Here is a 21,582-nt window from a genome sequence, read left to right as displayed (position 1 = left end):
CGCTTACCCTGTGCTTATTCAGAATGGCCACCTCATTGTGCTTCACACAGAACTGTACAGCAAGGCCAAGCATACCGGAGTATTTCTGGTTGGGTTCAAGGCTGAAAAGTGCATCCAGATATTTAGAAACAAGGCCAGGATTCTGAGAAAAGGAAAAAAAAACTCATGTTAGGACTAAAAAATGTCTATGAACTATGTAACTATGTTATGTGTAAGATCCTGATTATTAAATAGACTGTTAGTAGGCTTATGCTGTCTTATCTAAGGGCCCTATTCCACAGTAACGATAATCAACCGAATTGGCCCCATTTGGCCGATTATCGCTCGGTGAAATAGAGGGCCAAATTTGGGGCCAGACCTAAAATCATCTTTCCCCCACCACGCATCGCTACGGTTGAATAGCGGTGCGCGGCGGACGACCGACGATTTGAGAAGCAGCAGCATATATTACCTGCAGGGCTTCTCCTCCGCTCTGTCTTCCTCCCCGGGTCCCTCGTGCTCAAGCTTCAGAATGGCCTGTCAGCTGACGGAGCGCTCAGCCAATCACAGGCCGGATTGTCTGAGTGGCCTGTCAGCTGACAGGCCATTCTGAAGCTAGAGCATGAGGGACCCGGGGAGGAAGACGGAGCGGAGCAGAAGACCTGACAGGTAATGTATGCTGCAAGGGCTGCAAGGACATCGGTAACAATGTCCCTGCAGCCCTCGCTCAACGATCATCGGGCCGTGGAATAGGCCCAGTAAACGATCTGCGATCTAGCAGATCGGCGCTCGTTTACATCATTGATCGGGCCCTCCTCGGTCCGTGAAATAGCGGCGATCTGGCAGATCGGCACTCGTTTACATAGTTGATCGGGCCCTACTCGGCCCGTAAAATAGTACCCTAAGGGTAGCATAAACTAGTGACAGAATGACGTATCACTTACATTGTTATGTGCAGGTTAATGGGAGATATCCTCCTAAATAATGAGGGCAATAACTAGCCCTCTCCCATTATATGTGTGTGCTCAGTAGTCCTGGATATTCATGAGCACCAACACACTCTTCCCACCAGCAGCTGATTGGCAGTTGTCTATCTATACTGTGTATAGGCAGACAGCTGTCAATCAGCAGCCAGAGGGCAAAGAAAGTGGTGAGGCATAAAGCACATTCTCTGGTATATTAGGAGAACCGCTAAACAGAAGTAAGTAATACACCATTTTGTTGGGTATTTCTGTCACTAGTTGACACTGCCCTCATTTAAGGCAGCATAAACCTACTGACTGTACTGTAGAATACTATGAAACTGTTAAAGTAAAGGCTATCAGGCACCTCCTTCCATAATGTGTTCATCTTCTTTGAAGCGCCTAACACTGCATGTCTGTGTGAACCTCCTAGTATGTCCATCAACAGAAACGACTGGCACTCAACCTATTTGGAAGGGGGAAAAAAGATAAAGTTAAAGAACCAATGGTATATAATGAACACATTAAAACATCATGTTATATAAACATTCTTCATCAATAGAAATGCACAAAGCTGCAAGCAATATTTCATTATAGCTATCCAACACATTGGGTAAATACACACCATCTTTTTCCAGGTCTCCCCTTCCTGCTTGTCGGGTATGGAGAATACAATTCTGGCAATGACGCAGGTCCATGACAAGGCCAATGCTGCTGCTGAGCCATTACTTTTGCTGTAAAACACCACATAGTAAATAAATGTTTATCAATCAATGACATAATACTAATAGTAACTAGAATCAATCATACATTACCTGGGTTCTGCATTCTTGTTCCCTATGCCAGATGTCTGCAGAGATTGCAGAATGCTCTTAGCAGTAGCATCAGGCTGGGATTCCACCAGCTGTTGGATAACAGACTGAAGGGCTCGACGGGAGCCTGCATCTCTGCAAAATAACCACAGAAGTATGACTCAAAGATGTCAAGAGGTGTGGCGAGACCTCAGCAATACAGTCATGAAAAACTCACCTGTATCGATGCAAAGTTAGGCAGAATAATTTGGAGAGACCTTTAACAGCAGCCTCAGGCAGATCTAGAAGGAGAGATATATTACAATAAACATTGTACATGGCATAAATAAATACAAAGGGGTACTCCACTCAGGCAAAATACATGTTGAATCATCCCTCCTCCTGGAGACCAACAATTCTTTCCATACTTGTCATCTTTTCTGTCTCCTTCCCCCAGTTCTGAGTCTGCTGCTTTCTGCTAAAGAGTAAGATAATTGTGTTTGGGCTGTTCACTCCGTCTCCTCATCTCTTCCAAGACGGCTCATGTAAACAGCTACCTGGACAGCTCATTCTGCACTCTGTAATGCCCGGAGGCTTAATCTAAAAGTCAAGTTGCTGATGATCTCACAGTGATTAATCCAGATACAGCCGGCCAGGAAGAGTGTTTACATGAACCAACTCGGAAGGGAGGGGGGAGGAGGGGGAGACAGAGAGAACAGATCAAACACAATTTTCTGTGTCTTCATCAGAAAGCAGCAGAACTGGGGGAAGGAGACTGATAAGGTGATGTATGGAACAAATTGTTAGTCTCCAGGAGGAGGGATGATTCAGCACGTATTTTACCTGAGCAGATAACCCCTTTAAGGCATTGTGAGATGGTATGGTAAAGAAAACTAGATCCCACTATATGCTGCAATATTGCATCACTTGGCTAATATGACCAATACAGTATCACTTACCACTATCACACAGCAATAAGGTAAGAGAGTCTTATTACCCACCTTTAGATGAAATACATAATTTCAGCTCATTCAAAATCTCTTTCCGTTCCTTCACACTTGATGTTGTGACTTTTGCTGCAAACTTCTTCAAAGTATCCTGTACCTAGAATAGTGAAGATAGCAGCTCAACACAGGCGGAAAGAGCAAAGGGCAGAAGCAAGCGTCTATTAGACTGTCAATATGGATTTCCAAAGGCGATAATATATTTAGATAGCTGGCTGTATATTAACCCTCTAATGACAAAGCTATAGGGCACATGCACGCAAGCAGAGCACTAGTCCATATAACTTGTCAGTGGTACAAAGCTGTAATATGGCACTCAGACTTCTATGGAGCAAAATTACACTTCCATATACTGACAACTTTACATGAAGGTTTTATGTACAACTATCTGACAAATAATAGCAACATTCATCATCAAATGCATTATTTTAGAGCTGTTCTCCTGTAGATACACTGTGTCTACGGAAAAAGTTTATAGTCTCAATGTTGTGTTGTTGTTTTTTTGCAGAAATCAAAAGTCCAGGCGATTTTAAGAAATTTTGTAATTGGATTTATTAGGCAAATATGCCATTATCTGCATTCAAAAAGCCTTTCCCCAGCCCCCCCCCTCCCTCCTTCACTGCTCATTATCAGGAAATCTCGACTAGTTTACATCAGTCGAGCCCTGTGTAACCTATGGAAGGGGAGGGGGGAAGAGGGAGATTAGTCGCCAGCAGAGAACAAAGGATTACACAGTGGAAACTGTGTGAAAGTCGGTATTCAGAGGTCAGAGCTGACTTCAGAGGAGATAGCCCGGTAATGTAGCTGTAAATTATCACTTTGTTGCCCTGTTTTGGTGCCTCATCTCCCTCCACCTCTCTTTTCCTTATTACAGGAAATGCTTATAAAGTACTTTTTTACCTGCACTTACTACTGCATCAAGGCTTCACTTCCTGGATATCATCCTCTCCAGCAGACACAGACCGCACAGCTCTGGGGGTCGGGTCGTGACATCACCATTTTATCCATGAAGTGACATCACCATGTTATCCAGGAAGTGACATCATCATGTTATCCAGGAAGTGACATCACCATGTTATCCAGGAAGTGACATCACCATGTTATCCAGGAAGTGAAGCCTTGATGCAGGGAAAAAAGCACTTTATAAGCATTTCCCGTAATAAGTGTATAACTTTTGGGGGGCAATACAATACTTTAATAAAAATTTTCGCCGGACCTCTCCTTTAACCTCTTAGGGACATATGATGTACCGGTACGTCATATGTCCGAAAGAGGTGTACAGAGCGGGGCCACGCGGCGACCCCGCTCTGAACCGCCGCAATACCGGGTGCCGCGTGTAGCCCGGGACCGCGGCTATTAGCAGGCTCGGTCTGATCGCCGTGCCCGCTAATTAAATAATCGGAGGCAGCTGTCAAAGTTGACAGCTGCATCCGATTACCGTATGCAGCCGTTCCCTGGTGTCTAGTGGCCCTAGAGGGGCTTCTAGTATATGTGTAAAAAAAAAACAAACTTTCCCCATGTTATAAATAAAAATAAATAAACAAACATGTTTGCTATCGCCGCGTGCGTAATTGCCTGAACTATTAATCACATTCCTGATCTCGCACGGTAAACGTCGTAAGCGCAATAAAATCCCAAATCCAGAAAAAATGTAATAAAAAGTGATCAAAAAGTCGCATATGCACAATCAAGGTACCGATCGAAAGAACACATCAGGGCGCAAAAAATGACACCTGACACAGCCCCATAGACCCAAGGATAAAAGCGTTATAAGTATGGGAACAATGGTTTGAATTTTTTACAGGCCATCAGATAAAAGAAAAGTTATACATGTTATATATCGTTGTAATCGTAACGACTTGAGGAACATATATAACATGTCAGTTTTACCCCAGGGCGAATGGCGTATTAACAAATACCCCCCCCCCCCCCCCGCCCCCAAATAAAAGAAATGCGTTTTTTTGTTCAATTTCAACACACTTTGAATTTTTTTCTGGTTTCGCAGTGTACTTTATGCAAAAAATCTGCCTGTCATTGCAAAGTACAATTAGTGACGCAAAAAATAAGGGTTCATGTGGGTTTCTAGGTGAAAAAATGCAAGTGCTATGGCCTTTTAAACACAAGAAGGAAAAACGAAAACGCAAAAACGAAAATTGGCCCCGTCCTTAAGGGGTTAATACAGCACCAATCCATCAGATCCAGATGCATGGATTGCCGAGCCGGGATCAGAGTCAGTCCGATGCTGGGTCCTGGCCGGCTCAGTAGAAGGGATTTCCCCTCTGTGATCACATCACGGAGGGGAGATCCCACCACTAGACACCAGGGATGGCGCTCTGCAGAGCATTTAAAGGGAACCTGTCACCCCCCGTGCCGGGGTGACAGGCTCCCAACCCCCCATTAGAGCCCCCTATACTCACCTAATCCCGCCGAGTCCCGCTTCTGGAGGTGGTCGGGTGACGGAGATCTCAGCCGCTGCAGCCCGACGCGCACGCTGAGAGATGAGTCCAACACCCATAGGGAATGACGGAGCGCTGGACTCTCCTGTCATTCTCTATGGGTGTTGGACTCATCTCTCAGCGCGCGCGCGGGGCTGCAGCGACTGAGATCTTCATCACCCGACCACCTCCAGAAGCAGGACTCGGCGGGATTAGGTAAGTATAGGGGGCTCTAACGGGGGGTCGGGAGCCTGTCACCCCGGCACGGGGGGTGACAGGTTCCCTTTAAATGCAGCTGTCATGTCTGACAGCTGCATTTAAATGTCCTTATTAGCAGGCACGGCGACCGGCCATGTCCACTAATAACTGGAAGAAAGCAGCCAGGATCGCGGCAGTTCAGAGCGGGGTCGCGGTGAATCCCCTCTCTGAACCCCCCTAACGGCGCCATGACGTAAGCTCACCCATCATAATAAAAAAAAATTAAAAAAAACTCATTTCACAGGAACATGCTGAGTTTTGAGTGAGCGTAGAGACACACACTACATTTCCCTGCTGTGAATCATCTCTGTCGAGGCAGCTTGATAAACTTAAGCCCCTATTCCACGGGTGGTTTAGAGGAGCAATATCGTTCGTATTCGGCCGATATCGACCGCTACGAACGATATTCGTCCCGTGGAATAGAGTGCAACGATCAGCCGACATCATTCATGTTGGCTGATCGTTGCAGTCGCTTGTTTTTCAACATGTTGAAAAACAAGCGACTGATATAGCAGCGATCTGCTGCCGTCGCTCCGTTGAATAGGAGCATCGGCAGCAGGCGCTGCTGTATCCTATGGGCTGCCCGGACGATCAGCGATCCCCCGGGCAGCCCCCCCGCCGCCCCCTCCCGCACTCACCCGCTCGCTGCAGCCGCGTTGAATAGCGGCGGCAGCGAGCGGGGAACGAGGAGCAAACGAGCGCTAATAGCTATTAGCGCTCGTTTGCTCCTTCAAACGACTCGTGGAATAGGGGCATTATAGTGGGGCCATCTGAAAGGAGATCATTGTAAGCTGTGGAGTAAAATGCACTACTGCAGGCTTCTTGCGGCTCATTCTCCTGATCGATGGAGATCTTAGCAGTCAGACCCCACCAATCAAAAATTTGGACATGTCTCTGTGATATAACAACGAAGAAGGGTCCAACACCACCATAGAATTTTATACGCTATCCAGGTAGATAGGTGGAAGCACACTGTAGAGCCAAAAATTACAAATGTCAGCATGAAGACATGTAAGAGCAAAGCAGGCCGACAGCATCCAGGATTTTAACAAAAATCCAGAACTTTGGCCAGAGTTAGGCCGCATTCACATATTCCATGTACTGCACGGAACACGGATGTGAAATGCCTGTAGCAGACTCCCCTCCCTTCCGCCCGGGCAGCATACATGATAACATGCTGGGAGCGGGGGAACTGTATGCATATGCGCTGTATTGAAGCAGCCATGCAGCACTGTCATTACAGCACAGCACATATGCATACAGTAGTCTTTATTTTCTTTTTGATGAAAGCCCCTATAACATAGTTCAATAGATTGTAAAACCTAGAACTAGTTCACACCCTTGTAATATAGCCATGTTTGTGTCATGTGTGTATTTATTACCAAAGGAACACAAAAAAACTGCTGCTTTCTTCCAGAAACATCACCACTCTTGTCTTCACTTTGGATTTGAATTTGCAGCTCAGTTCCATTTAAGTAAATGGAAGTGAACTGCAATACTACTGACAACCTGACAGGATAAAAGCCGCTGTTTCTGCAAGAAAGTCGCTGTGCACTTTCTAATTCTGGATAAACCTTTTAAGGCTGGTTTTACACGTGCCATTTTGAGCAGTATTTATGGACAGAACCTGGAGTAGAACTGACATGGAGTAAAGCTTTAACCCCTAGATGACCAAGGACGTACCGATACGCCCTGGAAGTCTGTGCCCAGACTTGTGCCCTGTGCCCTGAGCGGAGCGCGCTTCATAGGGGGAGGAAGTGGAGGCCGGTTGCAGTGAGCAGCCGGCACCTCACCGTTAATGATAGTCTGCAGCGTGCCATTAACCCCTTAAAGGGGTTATCCAGCACTACAAAAACATGGCCACTTTCCCCCTACTGTTGTCTCCAGATTGGGTGGGGTTTCAAACTCAGTTTCATTGAAGTAAATGGAGCTTAACTGCAAACTGCACCTGAACTGGAGACAACAGCAGGGGGAAAAGTGGCCATGCTTTTGTAGCGCTGGGTAACCCCTTTAAACACCGCGATGACTGCGGGGGTCCCGATCATTTCAATGGACCACCGAGGTCTTTCACCTGCCTCCGTGCTGTCCAATCGACGATCTGCTCACTGAGCCTGCACAGGCAGGCTCAATGAGCAGATAGCCTATCACACTGATCAATGCTATGCCTATGGAATAGCAATGATCAGTGTATAAAATAAAAGTACTGTATTTAAAAGTCCCCCAGGGGGACTTAAAATGTGTTTAAAAAAAAAAAGTTAAAATCATTATTACCCCAAAAGCCCCTCCACTAATAAAAGTTAAAATCACCCTCTTTCCCATTATATAAATAAAACATAAAAATAAACATGTAATATACCGTAGCGTGCGTAATTGTCCGATTTATTAAAATATAACAAGCGTCATTGCGAACGGTGAACGGCGTAGACGAAAAGAGGGAAATAAGCACAGGATAAAAAAAATTTAATAAAAAGCGATCAAAACGTCTGATCTTCACAAATATGGTATTAATAAAAAACTAGAGATCATGGCGGAAAAAATGACACCCCATACAGCCCCATAGGTGAAAAAATAAAAACTGTTATAAGTGTCACAATAGGCCCATTTTATTAATACTTAATTGCCAAAAAAAGGATTTCATTAAAAAAAAAAAAAGAATAACATTAGAGAATCTGCGTAAACCTGCATATGGTTGTGTTCGGACTGACCTATAAAATAATAGTATCATGTCGCTTTTACCGTATAGTGCATTACGTAGACACAGGAACCCCCTAAACGTTACCATATTGCATTCTTTTTTACGATTTCACCTATTTATATCTTCATAAATAATATATTTGGGGTTCCATCATACATGTTATGGTAAAATGAATGACGCCACTACACAGTACAACTATTCCTGTAACAAATAAGCCCTTACATGGCTTGTAGATAGAAAACTGAGAGTGCTAGAGCTCTTAGAAGGGGAGGAAGGAAAAACGAAAGCACTAAGATCAAAATTTGCGCGGTCCACTGGGTCATTTTGGGCTTAGTCTTCAAAGGGTTCAAGGAAGGATTTGCACCTTTTTGTGTGTGATCTTAAAAAAAAAAACATACCGACCAAAATACTGCATGAAGCCGACCATACCCATATTAGTCTGGATAAGGGGCTGTGGCTTTAAAGGGGTTATCTGACGCTAGCACATTTTTAACACATTGCTGCCATCTAAGAAAACATAAACATTATATGCTTACCTCTGCGCTCCCCTGCTGTCTGAAACCACAAGCTTGTCTCAGGACTGACAGCCTGCTCAGCCAATCAGTGACTGAGACAGGACAGCCCCGTGGCCAGTGATTGGCTGAGCAGGCGGTCACTCCTGAGACAAGCTCCTCTCGGAAGTAACGGCAGCTACAGGCAGCAGGGGAGCGTGGAGAGGAAAGCCCCGGCCCGATACCCGTGGATAGAACGGCGCCGTACATGGAAACGCCGATCTATCCGTAGGTCATGTTAAAGTGAATGTACCTGATGGTACACGTGCCTTAAAGAGGGTTATCCCAAAATGCAAAGTTATCCCCTTTCCACAGAATAGGGAATTTCTAACTAATCAGTGGGGATTTGACTGCCAGACCCCCAATTCATGCGAATGGAGAACAATTGTCCCCCAAATGAAGTGTAAAGAGCCACTGAGCACCATGTATTCCTGCTTATCCCAGCAATGTTCAGGAGCCCCATAGATCACTTCTGTTATGGGCAAATTCCGCTACAATCTCATGATCACTGCGGGGCTCCCTGCCGTTGGATCCTGTGCATAGAGGGTCTCTCCTTTAGGGTACGTTCACACTTACCGGATCCGCAGCAGATTTCATTTAAATAACTGAACACAGCATCAAATCTGCACCATCAGATCTGCTGCGGATCCTGTAGGTGTGAACGCACCCTTAGGGTGCGCTCACACCTACAGGATCCACAGCAGATCTGCAGCAGATTTGATGGTGCAGATTTGATGCTGTGTTCAGTTATTTAAATGAAATCTGCTGCAGATCCAGTAGGTGTGAACGCACCCTTAAAGGAGAAGTCCAGCGGATTATAAAATCCAGCGGGAGGGGGAAATTGATTAGATGTACTCACTTACCTCTACCCGCGATGAAACCAGCAGTGGGATCCCCAGAGCTGACATGTCACGACCCGGCTGATAGACTGGCCGCTCAGCCAGTTAGTGACTGGGACAGGACGCCACTCCAGTCCCTGTTTATCTGAGCGGCCAGTCCATCAGCTGGGACAGACCTGTTCCCCCCCAGAGTTGTGACGCCATCACAGCTCAGGGGTCCCAAGGTTGGCCCACCGCAGACACAGGGGGAGGTAAGTTAGTACTTGTAAGAATTTCCACCCTCCAGATTGTATAATCCGCCGGACTTCTCCTTTAAAGGGGTTGTTCACCAATTTTTTTTTTCTTTCAAATCAACTGGTGCCATAAAGTGCCAGAGATTTGTAACTCACTTCTATTAAAAAAAAATCTTAAGTCTTCCAGTACTTATCAGCTGCTGTGCATCCTGCAGGAAGTGGTGTTTTCTTTCCTGGCTGACACAGAGCTCTCTGTTGCCTCCTCTGTCCATAGCAGCAGCAAATCCCCATAGAAAACCTCTACTGCTCTCCAGACTGGAAATAATACAACTTCCTGCTGGGCATACAGCAGCTGATAAGTACTGGAAGACTTAAGTTTTTTTAATAGAAGTAAATTACAAATCTCTGACACTTTATGGCAGCAGTTGATTTGAAAGAAAAAACATTTTGGTGTACAACCCCTTTAAGTCCCTCTATGCACATAGAGCACTGGCCGGGATACAAGGTCCCCACAACCAGGAGGTCAGTGCAGGTTTCATGTTGTATAAGGTCCATGAAAGTACAGGGAGGGGGCAGCAGCTGCTGTATGGAGGGGGAGGGGGTCATGTCAGGCCAATGCTGGGGCACCATGCCAGCCTGGTAGATACAGGGCAGCACATGACCGCCTCCAGCTGTTCCCAGAACTGCACCCAGCACCTGGTAAGGACACAGACTATATACATGAGGTAAGGCAGGGCTCATCCAGTGTACGCATCATTCCCGTACAGAGGGGCTGCAGACCACCGCCTCATAGAGCAGGGGGTGGCGAGCTGACTAACCCCGCACACTAACAGCCTTATATATCTATTACAGCGGGAACCTATGGGAGGGGGCCACATAATGCACACACAACTCATCCAGACCGGTGCCACACCAACCTGCGTGTCCGCCGCCATCTTACCGGCCCTGACCCAGGAAGCACTACCACGCACTTCCGCCAGGTAGTTCCACGATTGGCTTCCTGAGCGCACGTCACTTCCGGTACGGCGGCCGCTCATGATCCAGTCCTGTACACCAGGGGTAGGGAACCTTTGCTCTCCAGCTGTTGCAAAACTACAACTCCCATCATGCCTGGACAGCCTTCGGCTGTCCAGGCATGATGGGAGCTGTAGTTTTGCAACAGCTGGAGAGCAAAGGTCCCCCCCATCCCTGCTGTAGGCGATTCCACAGTGCACCATAGCAACCGTTATATGCAGCTACTACAACTCCCAGCATGCACGAGTATTGCAGTTTTGTCACCGGATGGGGACACCAGGTTGCAGCTTTTATCCTGTCTCTGATCATGAATAAAGGGAGTCTGGGTGGTTCCCCAGCTACAGCCATACCATATACTGCAACAGAGATGGGGAACCTGTGGCCCTATAGTTGCTGCAAAACTTTTGGCTGTCCAGGCATGATGGGAATTGTAGTTTTGCAGCAACTGGAGGGCGGAAGGTTCCCCATATAGACCTGAATTAATAGGATATATCTATAGTCTATAGTGTAGTTAAAGTAGTTCACCCCCAAAAAAATCTTTGAGATTTGTAATTCACTTCTATTAAAAAATCTGAAGTCTTAGTGTCAAGGATTAGGAGTGTGTGCACACTACGGAATATCCGTGTATGACCCGCGGCGGATTTCGTCGCTTGTACCCGCACACGGCGGCACGCTTCTCCGCTCGTGCCGCACTATTCTATGCATGGGCAGATTCCGCATTCTGCCGAAAGAATTGACATTTCGGCGGAATGCGGAATCCGCCCATGCATAGAATAGCATCTATGGCAGGGGCAGAGATGCGCACCGCCGCGTGCGGGTACGAGTGACGAAATCCGTCGCGGTCACACGCGGGAATCCATAGTGTGCACCCATGCTTATTGCTGCTCTGGACAGTTCCTGACATGGACAGAGGTGGCAACAGAGAGCACTGTGTCAGACTAGAAAGAATAGATCACTTCATGCAGGACATACAGCAGCTGATAAGTACTGGAGGACTGGTGATTTAATAGAAGTAATTTGCAAATCTCTGGCATTTTTGGTACCATTTTAAAGTTGTTGTTTTTTAACTACCCCTTTAAAACATATTCCAAGGAAGGAAATACCCATTACTTTGCCTGGTCTTGATAACTCTGGAATGCATAGAAGTAAAAGGCAACTCGCGCTTGTGCATTCAGTATGGCCAGGGAAGGGTTGGGTTAAGAAAAAAAAAAAAAAAAACATCTCATTACCTTCCCAGCTCCAACACTGACACCCACAATACACCTCTGTGGTCTCCGGTCCCAGACAGGACGTGGCAGAGCCACCCAGGCACTCCATAGACACCATTCTATGGGCCAGCTGATTCCGCATTCCGCCGAAAGAAGTGACATCTCACTTCGTTCGGCGGAATGCGGAATCAGCCGGCCCATAGAATGGTGTCTATGGAGCCGGCAGAGCGCGTACAGTAGATGGAATTCCGCAGTTTATCAGCCAAAATTCCGTAGTGTGAACCCACTCTTAAGGTCTTATATGCACACTACGGAATCCCGGCAGAATCTGGCAAACCATAGAATGAAGCCTATGGGAGCAGCGGAGATACACCCGGCCGCCAGCAGGTGCGCACTGTGGAATCCGTGGCGGGTGTTCCATCAGGATTCCATAGTGATCACATACCCTTACTGCAGGTTCTGAGCTGGGGTTCCACCGGAGAATCCTCCGGTCCTTTGGTGGGCCAGTCTGTAAAGTACCAGTTATAGTATCTGGGAATGTTGGTCCTGGAAAATGTGTAGCAAATATTGCTTTTGCATTCAATGAAGTCCTATAATATTTGCCTCTACTGATTTTTTTACTGTTTGTTGTAGAAGAGCGGAAATACAGGTCACAATAATTCATGGTTATGGGAACATTACATTCTTCTACACCACACAATGTAGCAATTATAATTGGTGGTGGGGAATTTTACCCTTTTGGGAGATGTTAGGAAGGCTATAGGGAGGAGGAGGTGTAAAGTAGTCCTGAATGCAACTAGTTGTTGTGTTCTGAACTACCAACAATGGAACTTTTCTATAACTACAAGAGATATTGTCCAGAAACATCCTTTGTTTTTATTAACGCATGGTATACTTTTGTTTATGGTTGTCTGATTATTTTTGGATAGATCTGTAGAGATTGTGTTGTCAGTGTGTGTGTGTTGCTCTTATGGTTTTTGGGTTTGTTTTTATAAAAAAAAATGATATGCATTACCATACAAATCAGGTCTTTTCTATATAAACTTTCCATCCATATCAAATGCAGATTACAACTTACAAACCCAGTAGAGCTGAGCGAGCCAGGCAGAAGTTCGTAACAACCCGAACCAGGGGCATTTGAATCCCAGTTTTGAACAGGATATCCTAAATGGTGCCTTAGCCTTACGATTAGAGTACTGTACTCTTCTCCAATCCATCACCTGTTTTAGCCTCTTTTGTTCTACTTTTCCCACTGCTGCATAATCCTTCTCTCTACTTGTTTCCCCCCTTGTACCAAGTGTCATCATATCCTTTTACTACGTTCACTAGATGTGCTCAATTGTCTATTGAGGGCGTTGTATGTACTCTCCAGTTCCTATGTATTACCTAAAAAAAAAAAAAAATAGGCCCCATCTTCTCCATAGTCCTATAAGATATTCTATATTACTACCTTAGGACTGCGTGTTATACTATTGCTAAACTTCCTCTTAAAGGGGTTATCCAGTGCTACAAAAACATGGCCACTTTTGCCCCCCTCTTGTCCCCAGATTGGGTGGGGTTTGAAACTCAGTTCCCTTGAGGTAAATGGAGCTTAATTGCAAACAACTGAGCTGGAGACTAGAGGGGGAAAAGTGGCCATGTTTCTGCAGAGCTGCATAACCCCCTTTAATCCTCTTCACTACATGACTCCAAAATTTCTTTAGTTCAAGGAAACTCCAAATCATATGCAAATAATCCGCCTCTCTATCTTGGGACATTCCAGACTCTTCCTTTTCCTTATTCTACACAAAAAAAAAATGGGTGCATTATTTTTAATTGTACTATGCTGTTTCCCTAATTTACCTCTTACCTCCTCTCTTCAGTGATACCACCAATATCGCTCACCCATTTCTCCCTTTTTACCACTTTTTCTCCTACAATGTTTCATTAGGATCCAAATCCTAATGAATGAAAATAAAGTGGCTAAACCATTGTAGCTACAATAGTGGGACTAATACGGAGAATAGGTTTGTACACGGCTGTCACCGCGAGTGCCAAATATTGGAAAAAGTTTGGAGAAAAAAAAAAAAAAAATCAAAAAAAAAAATAAACAATCTTCAGTCTGAAGCCACTTGGCCCTGGCCTTTTGTACATAATAGAATGATAACTTCTGTATAGGGTGGATGACATTTGTTTCACTATCCTTTGTACTCGCATATTACTCCCCATTTTAAGCTCTATAAAAGCACTACTAAAATGGGTAGTAATCGTCACCCCTACAGCTCACTCTGCCAATTTTATTAAAAAAAATTACAGGAACAGTTAGTTAAATGGAGTTTTATTGATGTGATTTGACTGATGGATCTTAGTCAAAGAGACCAAATCCCATGTCGTCGTCAGACTCCTCAGACTCTTCTTTCTCCTCCTTAGCAGGTGCAGCTGCGGCTGGAGCTGCAGCAGCTTCCACAACAGGAGCAGCAACAGCAAATGCAGATGGATCTGCCAAGAAAGCCTTAACCTGCAAAACAGAACGACCAGTAAATACAAGATCTTGTTCATCTTGTACAGTACAATAATCCAGGCTACTATTTCCATTTGACAGTGGGCTCATTAAAATGTTCTTACCACTAAGCATCCTAGTTACTCCCCATGTTTGCTAAGTAAAGTGTCCATTACGGGGGATGTCATTAGCAAGAATATTTAATTTAGGATCTGCAGATAATCGGCTAATTACGGGTCCAGAATTCCCTAATAACCATCTCTAAATGGGATATATGATCTGCAGCTTTTCAAGAAAGCCCAGTTAACACCATATCTCCCTGTTCACAAAAAAACAAGACACCTGCATACTTACCTCCCCTGGCACTGCACCAGTCATCTTCTGGCCACTGCTTCTGTGTTCTTGCTTCTTCAGATGACATCCTGCTCCCCCTCACTTTGCTTTATGATTGGTTGAGCAGGAAGTCATCAGAAGAACATGGGAATGGTAACTGATATGACAGCAGCAGCGCTAGGGGAGGCAAGTATGCAGGCATTTGTTGTTTCATTGCACATGGAGTCAGTGTCTTTGGTGTTTTACCAATAATTTTACCCCAATAAGTAAATTTAGAATTTTTATTTTTTGCAAAACCTGTTCTGCATTGACTAGCAAGAGGGGACACTGCTGACTGATCAACCAATGAATTTCTACTTCATTGCACATTTGGAGAGTGGCAATAATTTTTATGTGTATTGATGTTCTGCTTCACCCATATGCACCACACTTTGGACTTCAGTTCTCATTACTAAGCCCATTCATCATCTTACCTTGTCTGCCAATGGAAAGCTGTAGTCAGTCTCCACTGCAATGGCAAGAACCCGTTTGTATCCATTGATGACAGTGTGAGGTACTGAAGCAACAGTGGGATAGCCAATCTGCAGGCAAACACTAGCCACATTGCGCACGCCCTAAAGAAAGATTGTAGATTAGTTGTGGTTCTTTCAAGTCACAAGTTGCTGGCAACCATATTAAAAACACAGATTTGTAGAAGTATTGTACCTCCAAAAAGCGAGTTCTCAGGGCATCTTCTGTGATATCCAAGACCTCTGGGCTGTAGATGCTTCCATTATCATAGACTTGTTGGATGATCAAACCAAAGGAGAATGGAGAAATATTCAACATGTTCAGCAGGGTGGCTTCGCTGGCACCTACTTTATCTCCAGTCTTAATCAGTTCTACATCACTCTGCAGAGAAAAGCATATGCTGTTAGACTGCACACACTCCAATATGGACAAGAACTACAACTATGCCGTTTCTGTAAACTAATGTGACTTCTTTTACGTGTACCTGTCACGATTGGCACTTACAGGTTAGCGGTGAAATCCACTGCTAACCTGGAAGTTCAGATCTCCATGGATATGAAGACGCAATCAGTTGATAATGCACGCAAACTCCGTTGGATCTAATGGGGGTTGCGTGCATTATCAACTGACTGCGACTCCGTGTCTTTGGAGACCTAAACTTCCGGATTAGCAGTGGATGTCACAGCTAATCCAGAAGCGCCAGTCAAGAAAGGTGCATATTAATGTACGGTATTTAAACTTTGGCCAAAAAGACCTAAAAAACTTACCAGAATTTCAATAGTTCCTCTGGAGATTTTAGTAGTGATTCCCAAAGCCTGGAAGAAGGAAGTCTTCTCAGGGCCCAAACCAGTATTCTGAGCAGGTACTGTGACATTGCAAGGTGCAATGGCTCCAGCACGAGCAGATGCGGGCACCTAGGAAATTATTTCAATATTAGGACACCAACATCTTAAAGAATGCAACCAACAGTAATCATTTCAATTCCTTAATAATTACTATAAAGCCAAAAAGCAAATGCCATTCTGTAGAGTAACACTGACAGACTTAGCCTTTAGATAAATGAAAAAATGTATAACCTTTACTATTAAAAAGAAAAAGCATTGTGTTGTCACCATGTAGTCTTACCAATGCAGGAATGAAGAAACATATCTAATGTTACACTTACTAACCAATCACAATAGTTTGTATGTAACAGTATAGCAAGATAACACGTTGGCTAGATATTAACTAGAAGATGAGCGAATTGCTTTGTTAGCTGTGCAGTCTGCTTAACATGCTGCCTTTGCCTGGAAAAGCTGCATCCAGTCCTGGGGAACTTCAGTTTCCCAGGACTGGATCCAGCTTTTCGCGGCACAAAGTTAAAGGCAGCAGGCTGATATGCAGAGTGCCCAGTTAAAACTATTCTCTTCATTATTACTGTAAATTCACTTATCTTTAATATTAACCATTCTAAAGGAATCGACGCCCAATATAAGCTCAATACCTATCGGTTAAATTCTGCTTTACAGAGATTTATTTACCTTGTTAGCAAGTAACATGTCTCGCACTTCAGTGAGATCTTCCTTTGTGAAAACAAATCCCACATTTCCCTTGATGTGAGGCAGAAGCCTGAAAAATATAAATTTCTGTGAACAACTTGAAGACTACAAAAAAATTAATTATAAGAGGCAAAGTGGGGACTCACTTCTCCAGGGCAGAGTTATTTTCCAAGTGGCCACGGATAGCCTTACGCATCATGGTGTTCTTTCCCATCAGCACGACGGCTTTCCCTCGAAGGGACATACGGATCTGTTGCATTTGCTTTGAGCCAACATTGTCCGCCCCAACGATAAAGCATTTTGGAAAATCATCAAGGAGTTGCTGCAAAAATAAAAACCAAGAACATTTATATAAAAAGTACAGCACCTGTAAACATATAAAGTATATATATTATAAAGCCGTTCCTTGGACGTAACATATTCTGACTAACACTATGGCTTCACAGGCTGTGATCTATTGCTAGAGGAGGGCAGTACTATCCACTTTGCTGCAGACATCTAGATGTCTAAGCAGTTAACAGACAATCCACAGTCAAAATGTATTTACAACAGACAGATGTGAATCAATGGTTATAAACCTGTAGAAATAATCCCTCATCAGAATTAACCCTTTTTCCCCACAATGCAGGTACCATGATGGCTTATAAGTAGTGATGAGTGAACCGTTCGGCAAAGTTAACCAAACCCTCGGCGTTGCCACCCTAGGGCTACCGGGAAATCAGATACAGCCTGTGGTTGTATCCATGGCCTCCCTACGGTGGCATCCAACTTCTGAAACTACAGGGAATCAGACAGTGTTCAGGTAACGTTGTTAAACTCAATTTTGACAGGTTCCCTTAACACTACTCACAAGACAACACCTACAACAAGGAGTTATAGCTGTAAAAACTGCACAGAAGTGATTCAATGTAAAGAGGAAGAAAGAAAACAACTTACAATGATTTTCAGAAAGTAGTTGGACTTCCACGTAGCCCTGTCTTCCCTGGGCATCTTGTCAGTGCTACCAAGGATTGCCACAAAAAGGGTTTAAAGACTTGATAATCCTGTGAAAGCAAGAAGCAAAAGTTATATAAACTACAACTGGATTACTATAAATACTGGCTACTTACAAGGACCATTACAACTAGTGGACAGTGTCATCTTCTGTAAACTAATGGTCCTTTTACACGGAACGATTGATCGTTCGAATTTGCACGATAACGATCGAATTCGAACGATAATCGTACGTGTCAACGCAGTGAACGATCAAACGACGAGCGAGAAATCGTTCATTTTGATCTTTCAACATGTTCTCAAATTATCGTTGGTCGTTCGCAAAAAATTCGCAGATCGTTCCGTGTAAACATTCTTTCAACGATTTCACCTATGTGTGAGATAGGCTTAAACGATCGCATAGCGAATTTTCCGTACAATGTATCGTTCCGTCTAAACGCTGATCGTTATTAAAAAAACATCGTTCATTCAAAATCGTTAATCGTGCGATCGGGCGAATTATCGCTCCGTGTAAAAGTACCATAAGACTACTAGCGAACCTGTCAAAATGTTCAGGTACAGCCTAGGGCAACATCAACTTCTGAAGCCGCAGGAAATCAAACACTGAGCATTTGGATAACGTTATCTAACACAAATATTTTGACAGGTTCGCTTAGCACCCAAGGGGTACAGTCACACGTCCGCAAGTGCTGCCTGGTATCTTGGATCTGCAATGGCGGACAACACTTTGTGCCTCCATAATGGTCCACAATTCACCCACCACTACAGTTTTAGAAAGTGATCTGTGCCACAATTACAGATCCGCACTACACGTCCTAATTCTTTGCGGCATGGATCACAACCTATTCATGGATCCACAAAAACTGCGTGTGTGTGGATACGCGACTAGAAACCTATCGCGACTAGAAACCTATCGGTATTAAACTGCAGATCAGCAATTACAGAATAAACTTGGGAACAATATGCCTATAGAGATGGTCACCAAACTCTATACAGATTACCCCATATCAGCCATTCTGTAACTGTAAGGAGGTAGACCAGGTAAACCAATGACCTGGTCAGTACTTCATTGGGTTATGTAGTGATGCCAGAGACTAATGGTACTTTTACACAGAGCGATAATTCGCCCGATCGCACGATTAACGACTTTGAATGAACAATGTTTCTTTTATAACAATCAGCATTTAGACGGAGCGATTCATTGTACGGAAAATTCACTATGCGTTTTGCGACCGTTTAAGCCTCTCACACATAGGTCAAATCGCTGAAAGACTGTTTACACTGAACGATCTGCAAATTTTTTGCAAACGATCAACACTGATTTGAGAACATGTTGAAAGATCACAATGAACAATTTTTGGCTCGTTGTTTGATCGTTCGCTGCGTTTTCACGTACGATTGTTCGAATTCGATAGTTATTGTGCAAAAACAAACGATCAATCATTCCCTGTAAAAGGACCATAAGGGTCCTATTACACGGAGCGATTTTTAACGATTAACGATCGCAAACTAGATTGTTTATCGTTAACCTGAAATCGTTCACCATATTACGCTAGGTTCACACTGCGTTTTTAGCATATATAAAAAAATAGTGCCAGCAACGTTTTTGTGTCCGTCAAAAAAAACTGATCCGTTTTGATAGTCAATGGAAAAACGGATCAAAACGGATGCACACAAATGCATCAGTTTTTGCAATCCGTTTTTCATCCTTTTTTTTCAAAAACGGATTGCAAAAACGCAGTGTGAACCCAGCCTTAGGGCCCTATTCCACGGAACGATTATCGTTCAGACTATCGTTAAATCATTTGAATCTAAACGATAATCTTTCGGTCGAATAGCAGTTAACGATTAACGACGGAACAAGAAATCGTTGATCGCTTAATAAGACCTGGACCTATTTTTATTGTTGCTCGTTCGCAAATCGTTAGCTTTGAATAAGACGTCGTTCGGTCGCAGTAGATACGAACGCAATAGCAAAAAAAAAAACTATCGCAAATACGATCATAAGTAACGATTATTGTTCCATGGAAAGGAGTGAACGATTTCAGGTCTTTCGCAATAGCGGTCGTTTGAGATTGTTTATCGTTAAAGAAGCAGTTCACTTTTTTATTTTCGGCCCCCGGGTAGCTGCTGTCAAGTATACTTACAGAAGATTATCGGTGTCCCGCGGCGTAGCTCCGGTCCCGTGGTGCCGTTCAAATCGGGCGCGCGCTCACTTCCACCGGCGCTGTGACTCCTCTTCTCTGCATTGAAATTTGAACGCCGAAGTCACGCGCTTCCATAGCGAATGCATGGAAGCGCGTGACTTCCGGCGTATAATCACTGGTCACAGAAGAGGACTCGCAGCAGCAGGCGGAAGTGCGCGCGCCCGATTTGAACGGCACCGCGGGACAGGACAACGATCATCTTCTGTATATATACATGACAGCGGCTAAAAAAAAAAAAGTGAACTGCTTCTTTAACGATTATGCGAACAATAATCGTCCGTGGAATAGGGCCCTTACACAGAACTTGAGTGAACGAAGGTGGAATTACAGCAAACGATTAGCGATAATCTTAGTGTAAGATCTAAATAAACGATATACGAATGATTTTTCGATTATTGCCTGCAATTACACAGAACGATTACCGTTTAAATTCGAATATAACAATTTTTTGCACAATAATTGCCCGGTGTAATAGGGCCCCAAGTTACATATCTATCATTATGAGGTGGAGCCACACTGGCCTCTGACACAGAGATAGGTAGATATATCTCTAGCTCAGTAAGGCACCAGCAAAGGATTATGGCTTCTTGGGTTCTAAAAGAAAGTCATGTGACCAGACTTTTACTAAAACCTCCAGACTGGGCAGAATGGATCTACATAACACGTGGGCAGGAAACCATCCTCACACTGACACTATTCACACTAGAGTCTGTCCCACTGTATCGCAAGCCGCTGCTAGGTTACAGCCGGGTACACACTAGGCCGTCTGATGGTGAGGCATAAATGACAGGATGAGTTCACATTGTTGCATGCGGTACCGGAGTCCTATATACAGAGGACGGATAGCAGTAAGGGTCAGAAGCCGCAGCGCAAACGGCGCGAACAAAATACATGAGACATGTTTCCTCCCGTGTATAGTTAGCGGGAAGTAGGGCGTCACGGCCACCGGCCACAACTACTACTAGGCCTCACGTACCTCACACGAGGGCTCCGGGAGGTAAAAGGGAGCGTGAACCGGGAACTACGCTTTTATATTACACGGCGGCGGCCAATCAACAAGCTGGAAATCCTCGACTAAGAAGCAGATTGGACGTGACGCTTTACTGTCTCGCTTCCTATTGGATCTGGAGGGAGTCACTCAAAGGAGGCCTCGTAAAGAGACATATTATCGGACAAACCGGTGTTACCATGTAAGAGAATAGACTAGGGCCCCCTAGTGGAGTGGAGGTAGTCACAGCACCTTCCAAACCATAGGAAGCATTACAAGGCAGCTAAGGGCTAATAACAATAGCCAATTTTTCGGTGTGTTTTTTTTTGGCAAGCATTGTTCAAAGTTATTTTTGTGGTTATGGGACTGTTTCAGCTGTTTCGGCTACAAACCTGGACTTAAAGGAGGTGTCCAGCAAAAATCGTTTTCTTCCAGTCTCAAGTCTTCCAGTACTTATCAGCTGCTGTATGTCCTGCCGGAAATAGTGTACTCTTTCATGTCTGACACAGTGCTGTCTGCTGCCACCTCTGTCCATGTTAGGAACTGTCCAGGGTGGCAAATGTCC

General features: G+C 44.5%; 2 protein-coding genes across 2 annotated transcripts in view; both read right to left on the bottom strand.

Annotated features, from left to right (window-relative positions):
- Nucleotides 1-10,745, bottom strand: part of GCN1 (GCN1 activator of EIF2AK4) — a 51,530-nt gene extending 40,785 nt beyond the window's left edge. The window contains exons 1-7 of the mRNA XM_069961272.1: nt 10,665-10,745; nt 2,734-2,836; nt 1,971-2,034; nt 1,757-1,888; nt 1,567-1,675; nt 1,309-1,407; nt 8-142 (exon numbers count right to left, since the gene is read on the bottom strand). Coding sequence (XP_069817373.1) covers nt 8-142; nt 1,309-1,407; nt 1,567-1,675; nt 1,757-1,888; nt 1,971-2,034; nt 2,734-2,836; nt 10,665-10,682 — 660 coding nt within the window. The 5' untranslated portion in view covers nt 10,683-10,745. The remainder of the gene's footprint in view (nt 1-7; nt 143-1,308; nt 1,408-1,566; nt 1,676-1,756; nt 1,889-1,970; nt 2,035-2,733; nt 2,837-10,664) is intronic.
- A 3,525-nt stretch (nt 10,746-14,270) lies between these two features.
- On the bottom strand, nt 14,271-21,101 carry RPLP0 (ribosomal protein lateral stalk subunit P0). The gene is made up of 8 exons (XM_069961271.1): nt 21,006-21,101; nt 17,766-17,872; nt 16,976-17,151; nt 16,812-16,899; nt 16,059-16,205; nt 15,487-15,672; nt 15,255-15,395; nt 14,271-14,466 (listed from the first exon to the last, which is right to left on the bottom strand). Exons 2-8 carry the CDS (start codon nt 17,817-17,819, stop codon nt 14,314-14,316), a joined length of 945 nt encoding a protein of 314 aa, XP_069817372.1. The 5' UTR covers nt 17,820-17,872; nt 21,006-21,101; the 3' UTR covers nt 14,271-14,313.
- Nucleotides 21,102-21,582: the final 481 nt, after the last annotated feature.

This window comes from Dendropsophus ebraccatus, chromosome 3, assembly GCF_027789765.1.
Source record: "Dendropsophus ebraccatus isolate aDenEbr1 chromosome 3, aDenEbr1.pat, whole genome shotgun sequence".
NCBI classification, from domain to species: Eukaryota; Metazoa; Chordata; class Amphibia; order Anura; family Hylidae; genus Dendropsophus; species Dendropsophus ebraccatus.
The sequence above is the reverse complement of the archived record's forward strand: the minus strand, read 5'-3'. Positions and strand labels throughout refer to the sequence as shown.

Excerpts from the sequence above, each read along its gene's own strand:
- RPLP0 (XM_069961271.1), bottom strand. The coding sequence starts at position 17,819 with ATGCCCAGGGAAGACAGGGCTACGTGGAAGTCCAACTACTTTCTGAAA. Across the intron at positions 17,152-17,765 it reads ACTACTTTCTGAAAATCATT|CAACTCCTTGATGATTTTCC; the intron begins GTAAGTTGTTTT and ends TTATTTTTGCAG. Across the intron at positions 16,206-16,811 it reads ACATGTTACTTGCTAACAAG|GTGCCCGCATCTGCTCGTGC; the intron begins GTAAATAAATCT and ends ATAATTTCCTAG.